At 45.9% G+C, this 27,374-nt stretch overlaps 1 protein-coding gene across 1 annotated transcript in view; it reads right to left on the bottom strand.

Annotated features, from left to right (window-relative positions):
* Positions 1 to 27,374, bottom strand: part of VIPR2 (vasoactive intestinal peptide receptor 2) — a 237,222-nt gene that overhangs the window by 34,662 nt on the left and 175,186 nt on the right. The window contains exon 5 of the mRNA XM_040434201.1: positions 8,171 to 8,268. Within this exon, the coding sequence (XP_040290135.1) occupies positions 8,171 to 8,268 (98 nt within the window). The remainder of the gene's footprint in view (positions 1 to 8,170; positions 8,269 to 27,374) is intronic.

Genomic DNA, 27,374 nt, shown 5'->3' on the forward strand with positions numbered 1-27,374 from the left:
ATTTTGGGATGTTAAATGTCTATGTGTATTGAAAAGGGTGGGACATTGTATACGTTGAGTAGGGAGGTCTGTTCCATTGTCTCTCTGTGTGTATTGGCGATGTCCTTGTCCTGAGAGATAATTGAATTACTTCTCGGTTGTCTCCAGGACAGAGGATATTGTGTATTCGCCTGCCTGTGATGATTGCATAAACCCAGTGTGAGGTAATTCTATCACTGGCAGAGGGGAGGATTTTGTGTACAATTGCTGGGAAGGTTTGAATACTGTAAATACATGTGATTGGCTGTTTTTACAAAACCCTGTGGGTGGTAACCTTGTGGGAAGATGTGTATAAATCAATGCTTGTGTTAAAATAAAGAGAGTTCCTGTTTTTATACCTTCATGAAGTTTTGGCTCATGTTTGGGGAATGGGATAACTACACTCTTGAGGATTGCTATATTACAATACTCCCCTGAGTATAAGCTCTTGTAAGAGCTTGTTCCTGGTTCCTGTCTCTGCATTTAGGAGAGGTTCACCCACTGGAGCCTGGAGCCTTGTCGTAGGTCCAGGGTGGGTAGGAGACGGCGAGACCTCCACCAAGCTTCGGCGGTTCGTGGGGTCTGCAGTGCTGATGGTGTCAAGTGGAGTGCTTGGAGTCCTCTGGAAGCACTAGGAGCATCAATCAACGGAGGTACCCGGTCGGGGTGCTAGGCGTTCCGTTACAAAGAGGTTGTCCAGGCTTTTAATATTGATGACCTATCCTCAAGATGGGTCATCAATATAGGATCGGCGGGGGTCCTACACCCAGCACCCCCGCCGATCAGCTGTTTGAGGAGACGGCGCAGTGTGCACGTGCCGTCTTCCATCTCTCTTCCTGCTTTTCGCTGTATGTCTATGGGACAGCAGCAGCGGACAGGAAGAGAGAAGCGAGGCGGCATGTGTGCACTGCGTGCGCCATCTCCTCAAACAGCTGATCGGTGGGGGTGCCAAGGAGTTGGACCCGGCCGGTCTGATCTTGTTGACCTATCCTATCCCTTTAAGAAGAGGTCCAGTATTTTTTATCATGTGACTTTTTTTTGGGTGCAAATGGCGTTTTAATGCCACCCTCACCACTTCCCGAAAAAGTGGGGTGGGTATGGTGTCAGTTGCGTCAGATTTATCATCATTTATGCCAGTTTTCTGGTTTAAATGATGACTGAAATCTACACCAGCTACAAACTGGCATGGATCTCATTCTAGGCACACGGACTGCCAGAGGATGTACTTATATTATGAGGCATGCGCATCCTCTGGCAGGGATGGGGGGGGGAGTTATCAAAACTATTGTAAAAAATTCCAGTCATGATAAATTACATCCATACTATTAAGGCCCCTTGCTGACGAGCGTGTCTGGATTAGGTCCGGATGCGTCCCGGTGCATTGCGGCAAACCCGCGCGAGTAGGTACGCAATTGCAGTCAGTTTTGACTGCAATTGCGTTCCGTTGTTCAGTTTTTATTGCGCGGGTGCAATGCGTTTTGCACGCGCGTGAAAAAAAACTGAATGTGGTACCCAGACCCGAACTTCTTCACTGAAGTTTAGATTTGGGTTCGGTGTTGTGTAGATGTAACTATTTTCCCTTATAACATGGTTATAAGGGAAAATAATAGCATTCTTTAATACAGAATGCTTAGTAAAAGGTCAATTGAGGGTTAAAAAAAATAATAAAAAATTAACTCACCTCCTCCAATTGATCACGTAGCTGATACAGGCTATGAGCTGTGCGCTATGATTGGCCAGCGCTGCAGCAAGGGACAACCCTAATACAAAAACTCCGCCCCGTACAACAGAGGGAGCTGCAGACACCGGAGCCTATACCGGGCGAACGGAGCGGCGCCCAGACATACTAGTAAGTGCAGGGGGACCCCTGGGCGCCGCTGATATAGTTAGTTTTTAAACTAGTGAAAGGTCCTCTTTAAGTGGTATGCAAGGCTCCCCACTCTGAGATGGTTGCAGTTGGAGCTTATAGCAGGAATATTTGCCAGTCTCATGAGAAGCAACCAGTTTGCGCAGGCAGCAGGCTTAGTGGTTACAGCTTCTTAACCACTTAAGGACCACAGGTTTATACCCCCCTAAAGACCAGGCCCTTTTTTACAAATCGGCACTCCACAACTTTAGCGGTTTATTGCTCGGTCATGCAACTTACCACCCAAATGAATTTTACCTCCTTTTCTTCTCACTAATAGAGCTTTCATTTGGTGGTATTTCATTGCTGCTGACATTTTTACTTTTTTTTGTTATTAATCAAAATTTAACGATTTTTTTGCAAAAAAATGACATTTTTTCACTTTCAGTTGTAAAATTTTGCAAAAAAAAACGAGATCCATATCTAAATTTTGCTCTAAATTTATTGTTCTACATGTCTTTGATAAAAAAAAAATGTTTGGGTAAAAAAAAAAAATGGTTTGGGTAAAAGTTATAGCGTTTACAAACTATGGTACAAAAATGTGAATTTCCGCTTTTTGAAGCAGCTCTGACTTTCTGAGCACCTGTCATGTTTCCTGAGGTTCTACAATGGCCAGACAGTACAAACACCCCACAAATGACCCCATTTCGGAAAGTAGACACCCTAAGGTATTCGCTGATGGGCATAGTGAGTTCATAGAACTTTTAATTTTTTGTCACAAGTTAGCGGAAAATGATGATTTTTTTTTTTTTTTCTTACAAAGTCTCATATTCCACTAACTTGTGACAAAAATATAAAGTTCTATGAACTCACTATGCCCATCACGAAATACCTTGGGGTCTCTTCTTTCCAAAATGGGGTCACTTGTGGGGTAGTTCTACTGCCTGGCATTCTAGGGGCCCAAATGTGTGGTAAGGAGTTTGAAATCAAATTCTGTAAAAAATGACCAGTGAAATCCGAAAGGTGCTCTTTGGAATATGGGCCCCTTTGCCCACCTAGGCTGCAAAAAAGTGTCACACATCTGGTATCTCTGTATTCAGGAGAAGTTGAGGAATGTGTTTTGGGGTGTCTTTTTACATATACCCATGCTGGGTGAGATAAATATCTTGGTCAAATGCCAACTTTGTATAAAAAAATGGGAAAAGTTGTCATTTGCCAAGATATTTCTCTCACCCAGCATGGGTATATGTAAAATGACACCCCAAAACACATTCCCCAACTTCTCCTGAGTACGGAGATACCAGATGTGTGACACTTTTTTGCAGCCTAGGTGGGCAAAGGGGCCCACATTCCAAAGAGCACCTTTCGGATTTCACTGGTTATTTTTTACAGAATTTGATTTCAAACTCCTTACCACACATTTGGGCCCCTAGAATGCCAGGGCAGTATAACTACCCCACAAGTGACCCCATTTTGGAAAGAAGAGACCCCAAGGTATTCGCTGATGGGCATAGTGAGTTCATGGAAGTTTTTATTTTTTGTCACAAGTTAGTGGAATAAGAGACTTTGTATGAAAAAAAAAAAAATTAAAAAAAATCATCATTTTCCACTAACTTGTGACAAAAAATAAAAAATTCTAGGAACTCGCCATGCCCCTCACGGAATACCTTGGGGTGTCTTCTTTCCAAAATGGGGTCACTTGTGGGGTAGTTATACTGCCCTGGCATTTTCCAGGGGCCCTAATGTGTGGTAAGTAGGTAAATTACCTGTGAAATCCGAAAGGTGCTCTTTGGAATATGGGCTTCTTTGCCCACCTAGGCTGCAAAAAAGTGTCACACATCTGGTATCTCCGTACTCAGGAGAAGTTGGGGAATGTGTTTTGGGGTGTCATTTTACATATACCCATGCTGGGTGAGAGAAATATATTGGCAAAAGACAACTTTTACCATTTTTTTATACAAAGTTGGCATTTGACCAAGATATTTCTCTCACCCAGCATGGGTATATGTAAAAAGACACCCCAAACACATTCCTCAACTTCTCCTGAATACAGAGATACCAGATGTGTGACACTTTTTTGCAGCCTAGGTGGGCAAAGGGGCCCATATTCCAACGAGCACCTTTCGGATTTCACTGGTCATTTTTTACAGAATTTGATTTCAAACTCCTTACCACACATTTGGGCCCCTAGAATGCCAGGGCAGTAGAACTACCCCACAAGTGACCCCATTTTGGAAAGAAGAGACCCCAAGGTATTCGCTGATGGGCATAGTGAGTTCATGGAAGTTTTTATTTTTTGTCACAAGTTAGTGGAATATGAGACTTTGTATGAAAAAAAAAAAATTAAAAAAAATCATCATTTTCCACTAATTTGTGACAAAAAATAAAAAATTCTAGGAACTCGCCATGCCCCTCACGGAATACCTTGGGGTGTCTTCTTTCCAAAATGGGGTCACTTGTGGGGTAGTTATACTGCCCTGGCATTTTCCAGGGGCCCTAATGTGTGGTAAGTAGGTAAATGACCTGTGAAATCCGAAAGGTGCTCTTTGGAATATGGGCCCCTTTGCCCACCTAGGCTGCAAAAAAGTGTCACACATGTGGTATCTCCGTACTCGGGAGAAGTTGGGGAATGTGTTTTGCCGTGTCATTTTACATATACCCATGCTGGGTGAGAGAAATATCTTGGCAAAAGACAACTTTTCCCATTTTTTTATACAAAGTTGGCATTTGACCAAGATATTTCTCTCACCCAGCATGGGTATATGTAAAATGACACCCCAAAACACATTTCCCAACTTCTCCTGAGTACGGCGATACCAGATGTGTGACACTTTTTTGCAGTCTAGATGCGCAAAGGTGCCCAAATTCCTTTTAGGAGGGCATTTTTAGACATTTGGATACCAGACTTCTTCTCATGCTTTGGGGCCCCTAGAATGCCAGGGCAGTATAAATACCCCACATGTGACCCATTTTGGAAAGAAGACACCCCAAGGTATTCAATGAGGGGCATGGCGAGTTCATAGAAATGTTGTTTTTTGGCACAAGTTAGCGGAAATTGATATTTTTTATTTTTTTCTCACAAAGTCTCCCTTTCCGCTAACTTGGGACAAAAATTTCAATCTTTCATGGACTCAATATGCCCCTCACGGAATACCTGGGGGTGTCTTCTTTCCGAAATGGGGTCACATGTGGGGTATTTATACTGCCCTGGCATTCTAGGGGCCCTAAAGCGTGAGAAGAAGTCTGGAATATAAATGTCTAAAAAATTTTACGCATTTGGATTCCGTGAGGGGTATGGTGAGTTCATGTGAGATTTTATTTTTTGACACAAGTTAGTGGAATATGAGACTTTGTAAGGAAAAAAAAAAAAAAAATTCCGCTAACTTGGGCCAAAAAAATGTCTGAATGGAGCCTTACAGAGGGGTGATCAATGACAGGGGGGTGATCAATGACAGGGGGGGGTGATCAATGACAGGGGGAGTGATCAATGACAGGGGGGTGATCAATGACAGGGGGGTGATCAATGACAGGGGGGTGATCAGGGAGTCTATATGGGGTGATCACCCCCCTGTCATTGATCACCCCCCTATAAGGCTCCATTCAGATGTCCGTATGTGTTTTGCGGATCCGATCCATGTATCCGTGGATCCGTAAAAATCATACAGACATCTGAATGCAGCCTGACAGGGGGGGTGATCAATGACAGGGGGGTGATCAGGGAGTCTATATGGGGTGATCACCCCCCCTGGAAGGCTCCAGGGAGACGCCTGTATGTGTTTTGCGGATCCGATCCATCTATCAGTGGATCCGTAAAAATCATGCGGACGTCTGAATGGAGCTTTACAGGGGTGTGATCAATGACAGGGGTGTAATCAATGACAGGGGGTGATCAGGGAGTCTATATGGGGTGATCACCACAGTCATTGATCACGCCCCTGTAAGGCTCCATTCAGACGTCCGTATGCGTTTTGCGGATCCGATCCATCTATCAGTGGATCCGTAAAAATCATGCGGACATCTGAATGGAGCTTTACAGGGGGGTGATCAATGACAGGGGGGTAATCAATGACAGGGGAGTGATCAGGGAGTCTATATGGGGTGATCAGGGGCTAATAAGGGGTTAATAAGTGACGGGGGGGGGGGGTGTAGTGTAGTGTAGTGGTGCTTGGTGCTACTTTACTGAGCTACCTGTGTCCTCTGGTGGTCGATCCAAACAAAGGGGACCACCAGAGGACCAGGTAGCAGGTATATTAGACGCTGTTATCAAAACAGCGTCTAATATACCTGTTAGGGGTTAAAAAAAACACATCTCCAGCCTGCCAGCGAACGATCGCCGCTGGCAGGCTGGAGATCAACTCTCTTACCTTCCGTTCCTGTGAGCGTGCGCGCCTGTGTGCGCGCGTTCACAGGAAATCTCGGCTCACGCGAGATGACGCCAATCGGCGTTAGTGTGACCTGGGAGCGCCGCAGAAATGACGCCTTTCGGCGTTAGCGTGACGGTAAGTGGTTAAAGATCAATGATCATGTGGTTACAGAGTCTTTCAAAAAGGGCACAGGTGTAATAATAATAATAATAATAATAATAATAATCTCTCTCTCTTGAAATTGACAGCAGCATATTTTCTCCCACTGTTTGCAATTCACACAACCTCCAATGGACACTAGCTGGATTTTCCTCAAGCTGGCACTGATGAAGATGGCTATCTACACCCTTCCATGTGGCATAGTCTCCACCGTGCACACTCTATGCTGGTGTCCCTGTAATCATAATACCATATTTTGAACATGTTAAGCCTCATTCACACGTCAGTGTTTCACGGACATGTGCTGTACGTGTTCTCCACGGATCATTCTTTCACGGATCATTAAGAAGAGATGCTTTGAAAACTATTTTTCAGCTGTTCAGTGTCAGTGAAACACGGATGCAACACGGACAGCAAAAAACAGAGACACGGACCCAACACAGATCCTTCACGGACAGCTTCACGGATGCATCACTGACCACCTGCTCACGGATTTGAGCACGGACACGGAATGAGGCTTTATTTATGGTGATTGTAAACAGTGTAAATAAAAATGGCACCTTTTTTTCCTTTATGAAACCCAGAAAAAAATTCTAGAAACGAAAATCTTATTGATGTGTGTAGCAAAATGGCCTTGTGCAAAAAAAAAGAAAAAAAAGTTATGGCTGTTATAGCTAAGAATGAGAGAAGGTCCACATGGTTTTATGGGGCTTTGACATTCCTGATGGCAGCCCTGGCTTGTCTATACAAAATTAATCATTTATTACAGCATGGAAATGGCAAGTATTTTCATTATCTGTATAAAAAAATATATGGGGTCATTTATCAAACTGGCGTAAAGTAGAACTGGCTTAGTTGCCCATAGTAACTAATCAGATTCCACCTTTCATTTTCCAAAGGAGCTGTCAAAAATAAAAGGTGGAATCTGATTGGTTGCTGTGGGCAACTAAGCCAGTTCTACTTTACATCAGTTTGATAAATGACCCAAATAATATTTACTGGTAGGGCAACCTCTTAAAAGCAAACCACATCAATTTCACTCAGGGGCGGACTTGGAACTTGAAGTGGCCCTGGAAAATCTAAAAGCGGCCCACATGTTGTAGGTGGGTCCATACCGATAGACGGTGGGGCAACACAAGTATATGGGGCCAACACAAGTAGGCGGAGTGAGCAATACCAGCACAAAATACCACCACAGCAGAACCAAATATCACAGTATAGCACAATATACTGCCCCAGAAGCTGCCTTTCTGTGGTGGCCCACCCCAGCTTCCTCCTCCAGCTGTCTCTAATTAAGACACAAAGCAGGGGGCCTAGGAGGTGAGATGTGGGCCACAGAGACAACCCAACCCTACCTTCAGCATTATGTCTGGACTTCTCCTAGTAATGATACCTATAGTGCCCCCACATTGCCAAGGAAAGAGAAAAAAAAAAGTCCCATTCCAAGCCACCATCTGCGGTGCACTCCCATGTCCCTGCACCATTTGTACACTCAGCTAGTCGCCTGTGTCCTATGAATGGGAATGGTGGAGCAGAGAGTCATGGGCTCTGGTTACCTGCTACAGTATTTAATTGAACAAGTAAATTTAGGAGGGCACCTGCGGCCACCGGCCAGGTACATAAAACTTGATGCTCCCAGTGTTAATTAACACAGAAAGCATCAGATTGTTATGTACTTGGTCAGTGCGGCTCCCTGGGCATCAGCCCTCCGGGAAATTTCTCTGTAAGGTCTGTGGCCAGTCCGACCCTGATTCCACTTCAAATCATGATTTTGGGTACTTACCGAAATAAACAAAGAATACCACTTCCAATTGTGAGAGCTATTAGGGAGGCACTGTGTCCAAGTGTGTAGATTGCCTTCACTACTACATAGAACGAAAGCTGTAGAATAGAAAATAGATTTAGTTATGGCAGAGCAATTGAATGAACCGTTTAGTCAAAACTTAGATATAAAATAGCAACGGTAGTATAGTGTGCATAAAGAGCCAAACCTAGCATCGGCCATTCTGGAGAAAAAAATACAGATATGTAAAGGGGAATATCAAGATCAATCTATATTGGAATTAGTGTAACCCCTTTTGCTACTAGGCCCTTTTTCTGCCCAATGATTTTTTTGCAGTACCTTCACTTTATTTTTTCTGCACAGAACTTTTTAGACATAAAGGAAGAGAATACATTTTTTAGCTTTTTATTAATCCAAAATTATTTGATCACATGGCATGGTCGACTGGTTTTTTCTCTGGACTGTAAAGATTTTCTATTTATTAAAGGGGTTATCCCACAAATGTGATGAAAGAATAAAAATATCAGGAGTAAGGCTACTTTGACACTAGCGTTCGGGGCTCCGCTTGTGAGCTCCGTTTGAAGGCTCTCACAAGCGGCCCCGAACGGATCCGTACTGCCCTAATGCATTCTGAGTGGATGCGGATCCGCTCAGAATGCATCAGTCTGGCTCCGTTTGTCCTCCGCTCAGCAGGCGGACCCCTGAACGCAGCTTGCAGCGTTCGGGTGTCCACCTGGCCGTGCGGAGGCAAACGGATCCGTCCAGACTTACAATGTAAGTCAATGGGGACGGATCCGTTTGAAGTTGACACAGTATGGCTCAATTTTCAAACGGATCCGTCCCCCATTGACTTTCAATGTAAAGTCAAAACGGATCCGTTTGCATTATCATGAACATACCAGACGGATCCGACCTAAACGCAGGTGTGAAAGTAGCCTAATGCACACTGTTAAAAACAAAACACTGCTGTCCAGTGTAATCTTCACCTTTTTCCTGTTTTTACTCACTATCTGGAGGACTTTTGTCTTCTCTATCTGTGGGTGGGCAACAGCTTGTCACATGAGTCATGTGCCTGCATTTCCCAAGATGCACTGCAATCAGCTATTGTTTACTCCATCCTCCCACTGCATAGAAAATAATCTCTCATATATAGCCCCTGAGATACATAAGTTATATAATCTCCTCACAATTTCCTTCACCCCTGTATAGAAAGAGATACTGTATTTTTTTGTTTTATAGGATGCACCTGATTTATAAGATGCACTTAGGTTTTATGGGAGGAAAATAAGAAAACATTTTTTTTGGATCAGACCACAGATCAGACCCCAATCTTCATCAGACTGCAGCTCAGACCCCCAAACGTTATCAGACCTCAGATCAGAGCGCCCAATCAGATCCCCAATCTGTATCACACCCCCATATCAGACCCCCAATTTTCATCAGACTTCAGTTCAAGGACCAATCTTTATCAGATCCCCAAACAGATCCATAAACTTTATCAGACATCAGGTAAGACCCCCCTATTAGACCCTCAAACTTTATTACACCTCAGATCAGACCCCTAATCTGTATCAGACCACCAAACTTTATCAGACCTCAGATTAGATCCCAATCAGACCCCTAGTCTTTATGAGGCATCAGAACAGACATAAAATAAATAAATGAACTTACCTCACAAGCTCCGGATAGCGCGCTCTTCCTGCACTCACCGCTCCTTGCTCTTCAGCCGGACAGCACAGCATCAGGTCATTGTGCACACCTACGTGCATTACGTCTTGATGCTATATGCAGTCAGGACACAGTTTAGCATGGCACCCGGAAGAAGACCAGGGAGCGATGAGTACAGCAAGCACAAGCAGCACTATGTTCTCCAATCCCTGCGCCTCCTGTATACTAATGAGCGCTTCTATAATGAAGCGCTCATTAGTATTTGCTTTTGAGAAACAAAAAGTGTGTCTTATAAAGTGACAAGTACTTCTATGAAGTTAGAAGTATGGATCAATGAATGAAAAGTGTCAGGACTGCTTCACTATGCCAAAACTGAAGGGAGCAGGGAAGATACTGAGCAGAAGAATGCGAACCATAATTTTTGCCACAGGACAAACATCAAGGGGAGAGAAATATGTAATGTACATTTAACACCTTACAATATTTTGATTGCATGTATATTGCAATAATATTTCATTTGAAATGCTTTATTGTCACGGAACCATGAACCAGACGTACAACAAGAGATAAGTGAAAATAAGAAGGCTTTATTGAAAATAAAGCTGTAAAGCAAAAGTCCAAACGGATGGTGAAACCGAGCAGAGTCTTTGCGAAGCCAGAGGTCAGGAACCAGAAGGGTAGTCAGACGAAGCCAGGATCAGGAACCAGCAGGGTAGTCAGACGAAGCCAGGATCAGGAACCAGCAGGGTAGTCAGACGAAGCCAGGATCAGGAACCAGCAGGGTAGTCAGACGAAGCCAGGATCAGGAACCAGAAGCAGCAGCAGTCTTAGAAGCATGTGAACACAAGAGGACCAAGCAAGGAACTGAAGCCACAGACCTCCTATATATATGAGCTAGGCATCCAGCTCCTCCCAGGGGAAGGAGGAGCCGCAGGGTGGAAGGCTACAAGAAACCCAGAAACCAAGATGGCCGCCAGCACATGTCAAACGAAGGAGAGCAGCAAGCAGGTAAGACCATGACAGTACCTCCCCCTCAAGGGCCCCTCCTCCGCGGAGCACAAAACGGTTTCTGAGGGAAGCGTGCGTGGAAGGCTCGGAGCAAGGCAGGAGCATGGACATCTGCGGAGGGAACCAAGGAACGCTCCTCTGGACCATAACCACGCCAATGGACCAAAAACTGCACCCGACCGCGGACCAGGCGTGAGTCCAGGATATTGCTCACCTCATATTCCTCACGATTGCCCACTTGGACCGGACGAGGCCGAGGAACCGAGGAAGTGAAACGATTACACACCAGTGGCTTCAACAGGGAGACATGAAACACATTGGAGATCCGCATGCCAGGAGGAAGCGCAAGGGCATAGGCTACCGGGTTTACCCTGCGAAGCACTCGGAAGGGACCAACAAAGCGAGGCGCCAGCTTGGGAGTGGGCACTCGAAGGTTGAGGTTGCGGGTGGACAACCATACACGGTCTCCGACCTGGTAGGAAGGAGCAGGCGCTCGTCTGCGATCAGCCTGGAGTCTCTGGCGCTGCGCAGAGACCTCAAGGGACTTCTGGATCTGTACCCAAGAAGCACGTAGGACGGAAAGGTGATCCTCCACAGCCGGAATATCCTGGGGAGAGAATACCTCCGGTAACACGGCAGGTTGGAACCCATAATTGGCCATGAAGGGAGACGTCCCAGAGGAAGAGTTCACCGTCGTGTTCCTGGCAAACTCAACCCAAGGCAGGAGGTCAACCCAATTGTCTTGGTGATCGGAGACATAGCAACGAAGGAATTGCTCCAAGGCCTGATTGGATCGTTCTGCGGCCACATTGGACTGAGGGTGGTAGGCCGAGGAGAAGGAGAGATGAATCCCAAACTGGGAGCAAAAGGCGCGCCAGAACCTGGACACAAACTGACTCCCCCGATCCGACACAATCTCCTTAGGCAAACCATGCAACCGGAAGACCTCCCTGGCAAAAATCGTGGCCAACTCTTGTGCAGAGGGTAACTTCTTGAGAGGAACACAGTGGCACATTTTGGAAAACCGATCCACAATCATGAGAATGACCGTATGGCCTCGGGATGCAGGGAGGTCCACAATGAAATCCATCCCCAGGTGTGACCATGGGCGCTCCCCGGTGGCTATGGGTTGCAGAAGGCCCAACGGAAGGTGCCGAGGGGACTTACTCTGGGCACAAACGGAGCATGCCGCTACATATGCGGCGATGTCGGAACGTAGGGAAGGCCACCAGAACAGACGTGAAACAGCCCAGGACAGCTGATTCTTTCCAGGATGCCCCGCGGTCTTGGAGTTATGGTAGGTTCGCAACAACCGAGTGCGCAACTCCTCAGGCACAAAACATCTGCCGTTGGGTCTCCCAGAGGGAGCACCAGATTGAGCCGCCAAAATCTGCTCACCCAGGGGAGAGGTCAGGCTGGTGCGAATGGCGGCCAGGATCTGATTCGGAGGTATGACCGAAGTCGGAATTGACTCCTCCCTGGACAGCTCGGAGTACTGTCGTGATAAGGCATCCGCCCTGATGTTCTTGGAACCGGGTAGGTAGGAGACCACGTAATTAAAACGTGACAAGAACAGAGCCCATCTGGCCTGACGTGGTGTCAATCTCTTGGCCTCAGAAAGGTAGGTCAGATTCTTGTGGTCCGTCAGGATGAGAACCGGAACCACCGAACCCTCGAGCAAGTGCCTCCATTCTTTAAGGGCCTGCACGATGGCCAATAACTCCCTGTCACCAATCTGATAGTTGCACTCCGCGGAAGACAGTTTCCGGGAGTAAAACCCACAAGGAAGCAGAGGACCCTCTGGTGTTCTACGCTGAGACAGGAGGGCGCCTACTCCCGTCTCAGACGCGTCCACCTCGAGGACAAAGGGCAACCCAGGGTTGGGATGCGACAGAATCGGAGCCGACACAAAGGCGGACTTTAGGGCCTCAAAAGCTCGGATGGCCTAGAGCGGCCAGACCTGGGAATTACTGCCCTTCCTGGTCAGATCCGTGAGAGGCTTGGCCAGCATGGAAAAGTCCCTGATGAACTTCCGATAATAATTGGCGAAGCCCAAAAAGCGCTGCAGGGAACGAAGACCACTGGGCTGGGGCCACTGTAAGACAGCCGAAACCTTCTCAGGATCCATGGAGAACCCCTCAGCGGAAATGATGTAACCTAAGAAGGTTACCTGGGATCGGTGAAATTCGCATTTCTCAAGCTTACCGAACAGCTTGTTCTCTCGTAACCGTTGCAACACTCGTCTGACATCCAGAATGTGGGCCTCCATGGATTCAGAATATACCAAGATGTCATCCAAATAGACTACCACACACTGCTGCAACAGGTCACGGAAAACATCGTTGATGAATTCCTGAAAGACTGCGGGCGCATTGCACAACCCAAAGGGCATAACCAAGGATTCGTAATGACCGGTCCTGGTGTTAAACGCGGTCTTCCACTCATCGCCCGCCTTGATCCTTACCAGGTTATATGCCGCCCTCAGGTCGAGTTTGGTAAAGACCGTGGCCCCTTTAAGGCGATCGAACAGCTCGGAAATCAAGGGTATCGGGTAAGCGTTCTTGATCGTGATGCGATTGAGACCCCTGTAATCGATGCAAGGCCTCAACTCACCGCCCTTCTTTTTCACAAAGAAAAATCCAGCCCCTGCCGGGGACGAAGATTTGCGAATGTGTCTGCGTGAAAGCGCCTCCCTCACGTACTCCTCCATGGCCTCATTCTCCGCTACCGACAGTGGATAGACTTTGCCACGAGGAGGAACGGCACCAGATTGTAACTCTATGGCACAATCGTATGGGTGGTGCGGAGGTAGGGCAACCGCGCGCACCTTATCGAATACATCCCGGTACTCCTCGTATTCAGGAGGCAACAGAGAGTCCGAGGAAGTACACAGCAACTTGACAGACCCATGGATGCAACTAGCCCCACACTGCGGTGACCACGAGAGGATCTCGACCGATCTCCAATCGAAAGTCGGATTATGCTTCTGGAGCCAGGGGTACCCCAAGACCACCGAGTAGTGTGGAGACGAAATAACCTGGAGGCAGACCGACTCTCTGTGAACGGCACCAATGGCTATCCCCACTGGAAGGGTCTCATGAGTCACGTGTGGCGGCAGAAGGGGTCTGCCGTCTATCGCCTCAAGAGCCAGTGGGGAACCTCGAGCCTGCAGAGGAATGGAATTGGCGGCAGCGAACACACTATCAATGAACAAACCACCAGCACCAGAGTCCACCAACGCCTGGGTCGTCACCGAGCCCCCGACCCAGGAGAGGACAACAGTGATCAGTGGTTTGTCAACACGGGAAACCGGGGATGAGGAGACTCCACCCAAGATCTGCCCCCGACAGGATCTCAGGGTACGAGCGTTTCCCGGACGGTTCGGACATGCCAACCGAAAATGCCCACCGAGACCACAGTACATGCATCGGCCCTCGCGTCTCCGGAGTGCCCTCTCCCTCTCGGACAGGCGAGCAAACCCCAGCTGCATGGGTTCACCCCCAGACAAGTCATCCCCAGGAGGCGTGGGAGGAGAGGGAGGCACGGGTGGGACAGCAAACGTAGGCACCAATCTGTTAGAAGACCTCCGCAGGTTCTCCTTAAAGGAAGGTCTCTCCCTGAGTCTGGTGTCAATCAAAATCAGGAAAGAAATAAGAGACTCGAGCTCAACTGGTAGGTCCTTAGCTGCAACCTCATCCTTCAAGGCATCCGAGAGACCATGAGAGAAAGCAGCGACCAGAGCCTCATTATTCCAGCCCACCTCTGCTGCCAGGGTACGAAACTCAATGGCGTATTCAGCTACGGATCGTGAACCCTGTCTGATGGACATAAGGAGCTTCGCAGCAGAGGCAGCACGAGCCGGCACATCGAATACCTTCCGAAGAGAAGCAACAAAACCGGAAAACTCGGCAACCACCGGATTGTTGTTCTCCCATAAAGGGCTGGCCCAGGCCAAGGCCTTGTCCGAGAGCAGCGAGATCAAGAAGCCCACCTTTGATCTCTCAGTAGGAAAGGCATGTGGCAGCAACTCGAAATAAATGCCCACCTGGTTAAGGAAACCTCGGCACTGAGTTGGCTCTCCCCCAAAGCGCTGTGGAAGAGGGGCAGAACCGGTCATACCCCGAAACACCGCAGGCGCAACAACAGGTGTCGGGGTAGACTCTGGCGCAACAACCGGAGCGGCAGTAGGAGCGAGCCCAGGAGCGACAACCGACCCATCGGCAACGGGAGCGAAATGAGCCGTGCGTTCAAGCAGGGTTTGCAACGCCACAGCGAACCGACCCAACAGGTGATCCTGCTGATCAAGTCTGGCAACCAGCGTGGGTAGCGAGGATGGCCCTGTACCGTCAGAATTCATGGCTTGGTCCTAATGTCACGGAACCATGAACCAGACGTACAACAAGAGATAAGTGAAAATAAGAAGGCTTTATTGAAAATAAAGCTGTAAAGCAAAAGTCCAAACGGATGGTGAAACCGAGCAGAGTCTTTGCGAAGCCAGAGGTCAGGAACCAGAAGGGTAGTCAGACGAAGCCAGGATCAGGAACCAGCAGGGTAGTCAGACGAAGCCAGGATCAGGAACCAGCAGGGTAGTCAGACGAAGCCAGGATCAGGAACCAGCAGGGTAGTCAGACGAAGCCAGGATCAGGAACCAGAAGCAGCAGCAGTCTTAGAAGCATGTGAACACAAGAGGACCAAGCAAGGAACTGAAGCCACAGACCTCCTATATATATGAGCTAGGCATCCAGCTCCTCCCAGGGGAAGGAGGAGCCGCAGGGTGGAAGGCTACAAGAAACCCAGAAACCAAGATGGCCGCCAGCACATGTCAAACGAAGGAGAGCAGCAAGCAGGTAAGACCATGACATTTATTCATTGTATAGTAATACTTTTTTGGAGAAGAGTCAAGACCCCTTTAGCTTTTTTCACATTTTTATTTTATGTGTATTATTTATTTTATATTGAAGCTTTTGTATGCTATTGATATGGCAATAGCACAAATATTCGATATATATATGAATATTCCCCTTCTAAAATGTGTAAATAGTAACAGAGTAAACCATCTGATTGCTGGATGACAATAAGTATCAAAACTTCTTTCAAGCAGGGTCCTCTCATTTTACTGTATGTCTGTATTTTGTGACTGTGATATCATATGCCTGATACTTCCCTGAATTACAAAGACCTGAGTAAAGTATTAGCATTAAATAACTAAAGCATAATAGTAACATTAACCCCTTAAGGACACAGCCTTTTTACACCTTAGGACCAGGCCATTTTTTGCAAATCTGACCAGAGTCCCTTTAAGTGCTGATAACTTTAAAACACTTTGACTTATCCAGGCCGTTCTGAGATTGTTTTTTCGTCACATATTGTACTTCATGACAGTGGTAAAATGAAGTCAAAAAATTATTTTTTTTTGCACCAAAAAATACCTAATTTAACAAAAATTTGGAAAAATTTAGCAAATTTCAAAGTTTCAGTTTCTCTACTTCTGTAATACATAGTAATACCCCCAAAAATTCTGATGACTTTACATTCCCCATATGTCTACTTCATGTTAGAATTGTTTTGGGAATGATATTTTATTTTTTGGGGATGTTATAAGGCTTAGAAGTTTAGAAGCAAATCTTGAAATTTTTCAGAAATTTACAAAAACTAAATTTTTAGGGACCAGTTCAGGTCTGAAGTCACTTTGCGAGGCTTACATAATAGAAACCACCCAAAAATCACCCCATCTAAGAAACTACACCCCTCAAGGTATTCAAAACTGATTTTACATACGTCGTTAACCCTTTAGGTGTTGCACAAGAGTTATTGGCAAATGGGGATGAAATTTGAGAATTTCATTTTTTTGTCTAATTTTCCATTTTAACCCATTTTTTCCACTAACAAAGCAAGGGTTAACAGCCAAACAAGACTGTATCTTTATTGCCCTGACTCTGCCGTTTACAGAAACACCCAATATGTGGCCGTAAACTACTGTACGGCCACACAGCGGGGCGTAGAGGGAAAGGTGCGCCGTTTGGTTTTTGGAGGGCTGATTTTTATGGACTGGTTTATTTACACCATGTCCCATTTGAAGCCCCCTGATGCACCCCTAGAGTAGAAACTCCCTAAAAGTGACCCCATCTAAGAAACTACACCCCTCAAGGTATTCAAAACTGATTTTACATACGTCGTTAACCCTTTAGGTGTTGCACAAGAGTTATTGGCAAATGGGGATGAAATTTGAGAATTTCATTTTTTTGTCTAATTTTCCATTTTAACCCATTTTTTCCACTAACAAAGCAAGGGTTAACAGCCAAACAAGACTGTATCTTTATTGCCCTGACTCTGCCGTTTACAGAAACACCCAATATGTGGCCGTAAACTACTGTACGGCCACACAGCGGGGCGTAGAGGGAAAGGTGCGCCGTTTGGTTTTTGGAGGGCTGATTTTTATGGACTGGTTTATTTACACCATGTCCCATTTGAAGCCCCCTGATGCACCCCTAGAGTAGAAACTCCCTAAAAGTGACCCCATCTAAGAAACTACACCCCTCAAGGTATTCAAAACTGATTTTACATACGTCGTTAACCCTTTAGGTGTTGCACAAGAGTTATTGGCAAATGGGGATGAAATTTGAGAATTTCATTTTTTTTGTCTAATTTTCCATTTTAACCCATTTTTTCCACTAACAAAGCAAGGGTTAACAGCCAAACAAGACTGTATCTTTATTGCCCTGACTCTGCCGTTTACAGAAACACCAAATATGTGGCCGTAAACTACTGTACGGCCACACAGCGGGGCGTAGAGTGAAAGGTGCGCCGTTTGGTTTTTGGAGGGCTGATTTTTATGGACTGGTTTATTTACACCATGTCCCATTTGAAGCCCCCCTGATGCACCCCTAGAGTAGAAACTCCCTAAAAGTGACCCCATCTAAGAAACTACACCCCTCAAGGTATTCAAAACTGATTTTACATACGTCGTTAACCCTTTAGGTGTTGCACAAGAGTTATTGGCAAATGGGGATGAAATTTGAAAATTTCATTTTTTTGCCTTATTTTCCATTTTAACCCATTTTTTCCACTAACAAAGCAAGGGTTAACAGCCAAACAAGACTTTATCTTTATTGCCCTGACTCTGCCGTTTACAGAAACACCAAATATGTGGCCGTAAACTACTGTACGGCCACACAGCGGGGCGTAGAGTGAAAGGTGCGCCGTTTGGTTTTTGGAGGGCTGATTTTTATGGACTGGTTTATTTACACCATGTCCCATTTGAAGCCCCCCTGATGCACCCCTAGAGTAGAAACTCCCTAAAAGTGACCCCATCTAAGAAACTACACCCCTCAAGGTATTCAAAACTGATTTTACATACGTCGTTAACCCTTTAGGTGTTGCACAAGAGTTATTGGCAAATGGGGATGAAATTTGAAAATTTCATTTTTTTGCCTTATTTTCCATTTTAACCCATTTTTTCCACTAACAAAGCAAGGGTTAACAGCCAAACAAGACTGTATCTTTATTGCCCTGACTCTGCCGTTTACAGAAACACCCAATATGTGGCCGTAAACTAATGTACGGCCACACAGCGGGGCGTAGAGTGAAAGGTGCGCCGTTTGGTTTTTGGAGGGCTGATTTTTATGGACCGGTTTATTTACACTGTGTCCTGTTTCAACCCCTCTGATGCACCCCTGGAGTAGAAACTCCCTAAAAGTGACCCCATTTTGGAAACTACGGGATAAGGTGGCATTTTTTTGGGGACTATTTTTAGGGTAAATATGATTTTTGGTTGCTCTATATTACATTTTTGTGAGGCAAGGTTACCAAAAATTTTAATTCTGAAATTTCATCTCCATTTGCCATTAACTGTTGAGGAACACCTAAAGGGTTAATAAAGTTTGTATAATCAGTTTTGAATACCTTGAGGGGTGTAGTTTCTTAGATGGGGTCAGTTTTGGGGAGTTTTTACTCTAGAGTGCATCAGGGGGGCTTCAAAAGGGACATGGTGTCAATAAAAAAGGCCATCAAAATCGGCCTTCCAGAAACCATGTCGGTCCTTTCCTTTTGCGGCCTCCCTTTTACTGATACAGCAGTTTACGACCACAAATGTGGTGTTTCTGTAAACTGCAGTATCAGGGTAATAAATATTAAGTTTTGTTTGGTTGTTAACCCTTGTTTTGTTACCGGAAAAAACGGATTGAAATGGAAAAGTGCCAAAAATAGCGGTTTTGGCACCGTTTTTTTTTTTTTTTAACCGTGTTAATCTGGGGGGTTAGGTCATGGGATATTTTTATAGAGGAGATTCTTACGGACGCGGCAATACCTAATAAGTCTACTTTTTTTACAATTATTTAGGTTTTTGACTATATTATCTTTTTTGATACAAATCTTTTTTTTGGGTATCTCTAAAGTCTAAGGGTCATTTTATTTTTATTTTTTTTATCCAATTATCTCATGTGGGGGCTCATTTTTTGCGGGAGGAGCGGACGGTTTTATTGGCACTATTTTGGGGGCTATATGACTTTTTGATCGCTTGCTATTAAACTTTTTATTATGTAAGGTGACAAAAAAAAACTTTTTTTGCACCTTTTTTTTTTTTTTTTCTTGACCGTGTTAATCTGGGGGGGTTGGTCATGGGGTAGTTTTATAGAGGAGATTATTACCGACGCGGCGATACCTAATATGTCTACTTTTAATAAATTATTTTAGTTTTTTTGGGTGTCTCAGGTCTGAGAACCATTTTTTTTTATCCGATGTCAGTGCTAAATTGGGATATAAATTTAGTACTCCATGGAAGTGTGATACTCCCTGAAGCAACCGTCAATGCAGAGGCCCGGATGATCGGGGCACGTGTCGCACTGAGTAGTCGTGTCCTTCCGTATCCCCCTCCTGCGACACACTCTGCACTTTTTTTGGGTTCGTCCCTTCTTTCCAGTATGGGGGACCACACCTGGAAAGTGTTGGCCAGGGACGATCCGGGCACCTACAGTTCCCGAGGTACTCCGGCCTGCTCTTTCCCGGTCCGAAAAGATCAGGGCCTTGAGGACTGCCTCATAGAACTGGAGGAATGTCCCTGTGCTGCCAGCGCTTCGGGATAGTACAAAAGAGTTGTACATGGCAACCTGCACCAAGTAGACCGCAACTTTTTTGTACCATGCCCGGGTTTTGCGCATGGCATTATATGGCTTGAGGACTTGATCCGAGAGATCAACTCCTCCCATATACCGATTGTAGGCGACGATACAATCGGGCTTGAGGACCGTTGCCGCGGTACCTCGCACAGGGACAGGGGTGATGCCGTTACCATGAATTGTGGACAGCATAAGGACATCCCTCTTGTCCTTATACCTGACCAGCAACAGGTTTCCAGTGGTAAGGGCACGGGTCTCACCCCTGGGGATAGGTACCTGGAGGGGGTGGGCAGGGAGGCCGCGTTGATTTTTCCGCACGGTCCCACAAGCGGACGTGGATCTGGCGGCAAGGGACTGGAACAAGGGGATACTGGTATAAAAGTTATCCACGTAAAGGTGGTAACCCTTATCCAGCAGTGGGTACATAAGGTCCCACACAAGTTTCCCGGTAACACCCAGAGTGGGGGGACATTCTGGGGGTTGAATCCGGGAATCTCGCCCCTCGTACACACGAAATTTGTAAGTGTACCCTGAGGTACTCTCACAAATTTTGTATAGCTTCACGCCATACCTCGCCCGCTTGGAGGGCACATACTGGCGGAAAATGAGTCTCCCCTTGAACGCAATGAGAGACTCATCAACCGCGACCTCCCTTCCAGGTACATAGGCCTCCATGAATTTGGCCCCAAAGTGATCGATGACCGGCCGTATCTTATACAGACGGTCATGGGCAGGATCACCTCGGGGGGGACATGCTGCATTATCGGAATAATGCAGACATTTCCGGATGGCCTCAAACCGGGAGCGTGTCATGGCTGTACTGTAAAGTGGGGCCTGGTATAGGACGTCCCCACTCCAGTACAGCCTGACACTGGGTTTTTTGACCAGGCCCATATGCAGCACGAGGCCCCAAAATATCCTCATTTCGGCTGCACTGACCGGCGTCCAGCCACCGGGCCTGGCCAAAAAGGAGCCCGGGTGTTGAGCGACGAACTGTTGGGCGTACAGATTCGTCTGCTCCACCATCAGATTTACCAGTGGGTCACTGAAAAAATGACAAAAAAAGTCATATTCAGTGTAGCCCACTGTGGAAATCTGGATTCCTGATTGGCCTACAAAATCAGGAATCACGGGCTCGTATCGCTCTGGGCTACACCAGACAAGTTCACCGGAAGGGGGCTCCGGTGGATTTAACTGGTGGGCCGGGAAACCAGTACGAGCCCCAGAGCTGCTCGTACTAGTGTGGGCCACAGGGTCCCTAACATGGCGGTCCCCTTGCTCCGCCTGGCGGCGTCTCCGCCGCCTTGGGGGCTCATCATCATCGCTAGATGATGAGGAGGATGCGGATGACAACAGGAATGTGGGGTCATCCTCATCCTCACTGGGACTCTCGGAGTCGGAGGCAAGCTGGGCGTATGCCTCCTCGGCCGAGAACGTCCGGCGGGCCATAGGGGAGTGTGTGTCTGCGTGTATATGTGCGTGTGTGTAACTCTTTATTTTGTGTGCGTGTGTGTGGGGGCACGGGTGTTCACGAACTCACCCTAAAACTAACAGAAAAAAAATAAAATAAACTAACTAAAAAAAGGGCAAAAAATGTGGGGGAAAAAAATCAAAACCGCTGATCAACTGTCCGAAGTTGATCAGCGGTGGGGTGTGCGATGCGCTAACAGTGGCCGGACACTAAGTGCCGGCCACAATCAGCGTACAAAAAAAAATAAATAAAATGCACCCCAAAAAAGGTGGGGGGGGGGGAGGGGGTGGGGGGGGGACAAGTGGCAGCACCCCTGGGGGGGTCTAGGGTCACACAGCTGTGCTGTGGACCCCAGACACCCTAACTTAGGGTGATGCAATCAAAGTAAGAAAAGTTCAGAAACTAACTTTCCCTTTTTTTTCCCTGCCTAAAACAAACTTTCCCTATGCTGTCCCTATGTACCTGATGGGGGGTGCTGGGGCACAGATCGGGTCCTGGGGGCACAGATCGGGTCCTGGGGGTGCTGGCAACGATGGTGGGCACACGTGCAGGCAGCTCCTCTCTCCTCCGGCTCCGGAACACAAAAGGAGGAGGAGAGGAGCGCCTGCCTCTTTTGAATTTGGCGCCGGACCGCCCACAGACCAATCGGAAAGCGATCCTAAGTGGTGATGTCACCATCACCACTCAGGATCGCTGGATGGTGATTGGTGGGGTGAAATCACACCACCATCACCATCCTGTTCCGGGTTATCGGGTCTTCAGAGACCCGAACAACCCGGAAACGCAGAAAACCGCAGGTCTGAATTGACCTGCGGTTTTCTGCGATCGCATACATGGGGGGGTCACCGGACTCCCCGGCGCATTTGCCCCAAGTGCCTGCTCAATGATTTGAGCAGGCACGGGGTTCCGATCACCGCCCGCCGCCCGGCGGTGATCGAAAATACACAGGGCGTACATGTACGCCCTGTGTCCTTAAGTACCAGGGCACAAGGGCGTACCTGTACGCCCTATGTCCTTAAGAGGTTAATATCATATTGAACATTTCTTCCCACACTGAGCATATAGTGATTTTCCGTTTTTGCGTTTCCGTATTTTTTTTTACTCGGTTTTCCCGGGCCATATTTTTCCATTCACATTGTTTGTTTTTTTTCCTTACGGTTTTCGCGGGCAATATTTTTCCATTCACAAGTTGTTCTGTCTAATGGCACCATTTAATATTGTATAAGATGTTGTGAGAAACCGGTGATTTGAATTTTTCTATGTTTGTAAATTTTTTGTTTTATATTTTTAAAAACATGTATTTTTTTTGCACTTTTTAAAAGTTCTTTTAGGGAACATGAACAAGTGATCATTAAAATGGGCTAAATTTCAAGTGTTATAGCAAAGGATCTAAATACTTATGTCCATATTAAAATGTAAATGTGCAGCGTCCCACTACGTGTGTGTGGGCACTTTTTTATATTATTACAAGCATTTGGTTGTTATGTGTAACTTCGCATTTGTGTGACTGCAAAATCCCTGTTAACAGGCCTATTAGGGGCAATTTATACATCCCACCACTAGATGGGGATAAAGTGCAGGTCCTATATATATTCAGGTCAGGCCTAGTGAGACAGATTAGTCAAGGCAGATCAGATTAACTAGGATGTAGTCAGCAGAGAGCAGATCTGAGGTAGTCAGATCAACTTAGTGGGAGGAAAGATAGAGTGAAGACTTCGCAACACAGATTAGTGAGTGGAGCCAACTTCGCTAGAAGGTGTTTACTCAGATGTTTAGGCGCAGAAGAGCGTTTTCATTCTGTAGCTGGACTATAGACTTGCATCCCCGACCAGTAGGAGAAGAGTTTGCCTCCCTGGAAAAGAAACAAGCATTCCTAGGAATTCATCGGTGATAAGAGCCATTATTTAGGGCCACAGACACCTTTGCATGGTGGAGGTTTATAGCTTCAGGCAGCCACACCAACCTTCTGAGGGACAGTTGAGTTTTCCTGTCTACACATACTTAGCTTGTAGGGGAAAGTCAAGGAATAGGATCCAAGGCATCTAAAGGAACCAGGTACACCTAACCCACTGCTCCAAAACCAACCAAGCACCTGACAAGCCCTAAACAGTGGATTTGCAGTATCGTCTCTGTACCATCTAAAGACTGCATAAGTGTACCACAGCAACTGAAAATCCACTAAAGTAAAAGTTGCGAGTTGCATCTTACCACTGTCTACCTCATTATTACTACCTATGGTTGTACCACCATTAACGGTACTGGCGTCACAATGAATTTCATCAAAGGACTCAGCCGCAACAAGCACCCTAAGCACCCTTAACAATAAGGGCACCTCAACCACCATCTTGGCTGATGCTTCCTACCACAGAGCGTGCCCCGGAGGATTTCGTGCTGTCCACCTCAACACTGTGCTACCAACCCAGGGAGGCTATCTGCTAACCGTGAGTAAATTGATGAACTATGTGTTATACCATTTGACCCCTCATCGGTCTACCGTGAACCTCACGTGAACCCCCTGCGACTGGCTGGCTGCAAATGTAAAATGAAATGATAGTTTTTCCTTTTTAATAAACTTGAATACAATTTTTAAAATTCTGTTTTCATTTTTTATTAAGGTGGATTGAGTGCAGATTGATGGGGGAAAACGTAATTTATTTTATTTTAGCACAAGCCTGCAGCATAACCAAATGTGAAAGGGTCTGAAGACTTTCCGAATGCACTGTATCTACACAACATGGTGGCATTATCAAAGCCACAGGAAATAAAAATGTAATCACACTGTTAAAAAAATAACTAACAATAACTACATCTAGCCTGAGGTGATTTCTCCATCTAAAAATAAAATGCAATGTAAAACATTCTTTCAAATAGTTTACCACTGTGAGAAGAAGCCAGCCATAAAGCCTGAGAGGGTTGACGACTGAATTGATTTAAAACATACTTTTCTTCCTCTAATCCATTGCTATATTTAAGTGTTTTTAAAAATATGCAAGCGCACCAGGGTGGGCCTTAGCAACTCTGTGCACTTATCCCTTAACTCGATTAAGAGGGCCAAGCATCCAGGTAGAGGGGGGGATATGTTCAGGGAAGCAGAGCGGAGAAGCTAGGGTGCATAGAGTTGCTATAGCGCGCCCTCAGTGCACTTACACTCTAATATACAGTACAGACCAAAAGTTTGGACACACCTTCTGATTCAAAGAGTTTTCTTTATTTTCATGACTATGAAGGCATCAAAACTATGAATTAACACATGTGTAATTATATATATAACAAACAAGTGTGAAACAACTGAAAATATGTCATATTCTAGGTTCTTCAAAGTAGCCACCTTTTGCTTGGATTACTGCTTTGCGCACTTTTGGCATTCTCTTGATGAGCTTCGAGAGGTAGTCCCTTGAAATGGTCTTCCAACAGTCTTGAAGTAGTTCCCAGAGATGCTTAGCACTTGTTGGCCCTTTTGCCTTCACTCTGCGGTCCAGCTCACCCCAAACCATCTCGATTGGGTTCAGGTCCGGTGACTGTGGAGGCTAGGTCATCTGGCGCAGCACCCCATCACTCTCCTTCATGGTCAAATAGCCCTTACTTTCAAAGTTTTCCCAATTTTTCGGCTGACTGACTGACCTTCATTTCTTAAAGTAATGATGGCCACTCGTTTTTCTTTACTTAGCTGCTTTTTTCTTGTCATAATACAAATTCTAACAGTCTATTCAGTAGGACTATCAGCTGTGTATCCACCTGAATTCTCCTCAACGCAACTGATGGTCCCAACCCCATTTATAAGGCAAGAAATCCCACTTATTAAACCTGACAGGGCACACCTGTGAAGTGAAAACCATTTCAGGGGACTACCTCTTGAAGCTCATCAAGAGAATGCCAAGAATGTGCAAAGCAGTAATCAAAGCAAAAGGTGGCTATTTTGAAAAACCTAGAATATGACATATTTTCAGTTGTTTCACACTTGTTTGTTATGTATATAATTCCACATGTGTTAATTCATAGTTTTGATGCCTTCAGTGTGAATCTACAATTTTCATAGTCATGAAAATAAAGAAAACTCTTTGAATGAGAAGGTGTGTCCAAACTTTTGGTCTGTACTGTACATATATTTAAAAATGCAATGGGTTGGAGGGAACAAAAGTTATGTTTTTTATGTTTTTCATCAACAGGGTCATACCTACCAGGCATTATGGCTGGTTTAGTATGATTGATCCTGCTGACTGAGCCCTTTACAAGGGTTCTCTGGGGGTAAAAGTTAGTGGTAGATGGACTTAAAGTGGAATTAAAAAAAATTGAAGGAAGCCATAATCACCCTCAACTATCCCCCACTATTTGCTCTCTTTACCAGGTCCCTGCTGGTCCCTGCTGGTCCCTGCTTGTGATATGACAGGCACAATTCTTGCGTGTCGAAGTGGACACTTACCAAGTCCAGCAGGGACCTGGTAAGTGTCAGACTGTGAGCAGCAAGAGGTCGATGAGGGTCAGTATGGCTTCTTTTATTTCATTTTCTCACTTCTGATGCCCGACACCTGCATCGCTTCTGATGCTAGGAAGGCTGTTCCCTGTCGCGGCCTGTGATTGGCTGACCCCTTCCTTGCCAGATGTTTTGATCCGCATGACAGGGAGATTCAGCAGCTGCTGTGCGGGCATCAGAAGCGACGTGGGTGTCGGGGAGCGGGGTAAGTATGACTTTTATCCCATTGGCAACCTCTTTAACCAACAGCAAAACAGGTTAACAACAATGTTATACAAAATGAACTACGTTTCTTTTTGTCTAAAGAGTTTTTGGGTTTTTGAAAATTTAAAGATTTTTTCTTTTTTTCCCCTCTCTATCCTGTTCGAGTACAGAGGGTAGCGGGATAGATTGATACAGTCCTGATCAAAAGTTTAAGACCACTTGAAAAATGGAAAAAAATCATATTTAGCATGGATCTTAACAAGGTTCCAAGTAGAGCTTCAACATGCAACAAGAAGAAATGGGAGTGAGACAAAACATTTTTTGAGCATTCAATTTAATGAAAACAATGAATAAACTGAAACAGGCTGTTTTTCAGCTGATCAAAAGTTTAGGACCACACCTCCAAAAAAAAAAACTAAACCCCCCCAAAACAGAAATCCAACTTTCAAACATGAACTCAGTAATGAGTAGCTCCGCCGTTATTGTTTATCACTTCAAAAATTAGATACAAGCGTTTCCATGAGGTGAGTGGGAACATTTCTCCGCACGAAGGCCATCTACTGTCTGGAACTGTTGTCCATTTTTGTAAACTTCCCTTGCCATCCATTCCCAAGGGTTCTCAATTGGATTTAGATCAGGGGAACATGCAGGATGGGCCAAAAGAGTGATGTTATTCTCCTGGAAGAAGTCCCTTGTCCTGCGGGCATTGTGTACTGTAGCGTTGTCCTGTTGAAAAACCTAGTCGTTACCACACAGACGAGGCCCCTCAGTCATGAGGAATGCTCTCTGCAACATCTGGACATAGCCAGTGGCCGTTTGACGCCCCTGCACTTCCTGAAGCTCCATAATTCCACTGAAGGAAAAAGCACCCCAGACCATTATGGCGCCCCCTCCACTGTGGCGCGTAGAAAACATCTCAGGTGGGATCTGCTTGTTATGCCAGTAACATTGGAAACCATCAGGACCATCAAGGTTAAATTTTTTCTCATCAGAGAATAAAACTTTCTTCCAACTTTGAATGCCCCATGTTTGGTGCTCTCTTGCAAAGTCCAAACAAGCAGTTCTGTGGCGTTAAAGGAGACGAGGTCTTTGAAGACGTTTTTTGTTACTGCATCCCACCTCCGCAGCGATGGCGCGCTGTAAGAGACCCTGCATATGCAGTTCAACAACCCGACCATGTTCAAAAAAAGGAGAGTTTTTTTGCCTTTGCCATCACAACGTGTGACTACCTGATAGAAAATGACAATGAATCCACATCTTTGCACAGAT

Source organism: Bufo bufo, chromosome 5 (genome assembly GCF_905171765.1).
Source record: "Bufo bufo chromosome 5, aBufBuf1.1, whole genome shotgun sequence".
NCBI lineage: Eukaryota > Metazoa > Chordata > Amphibia > Anura > Bufonidae > Bufo > Bufo bufo.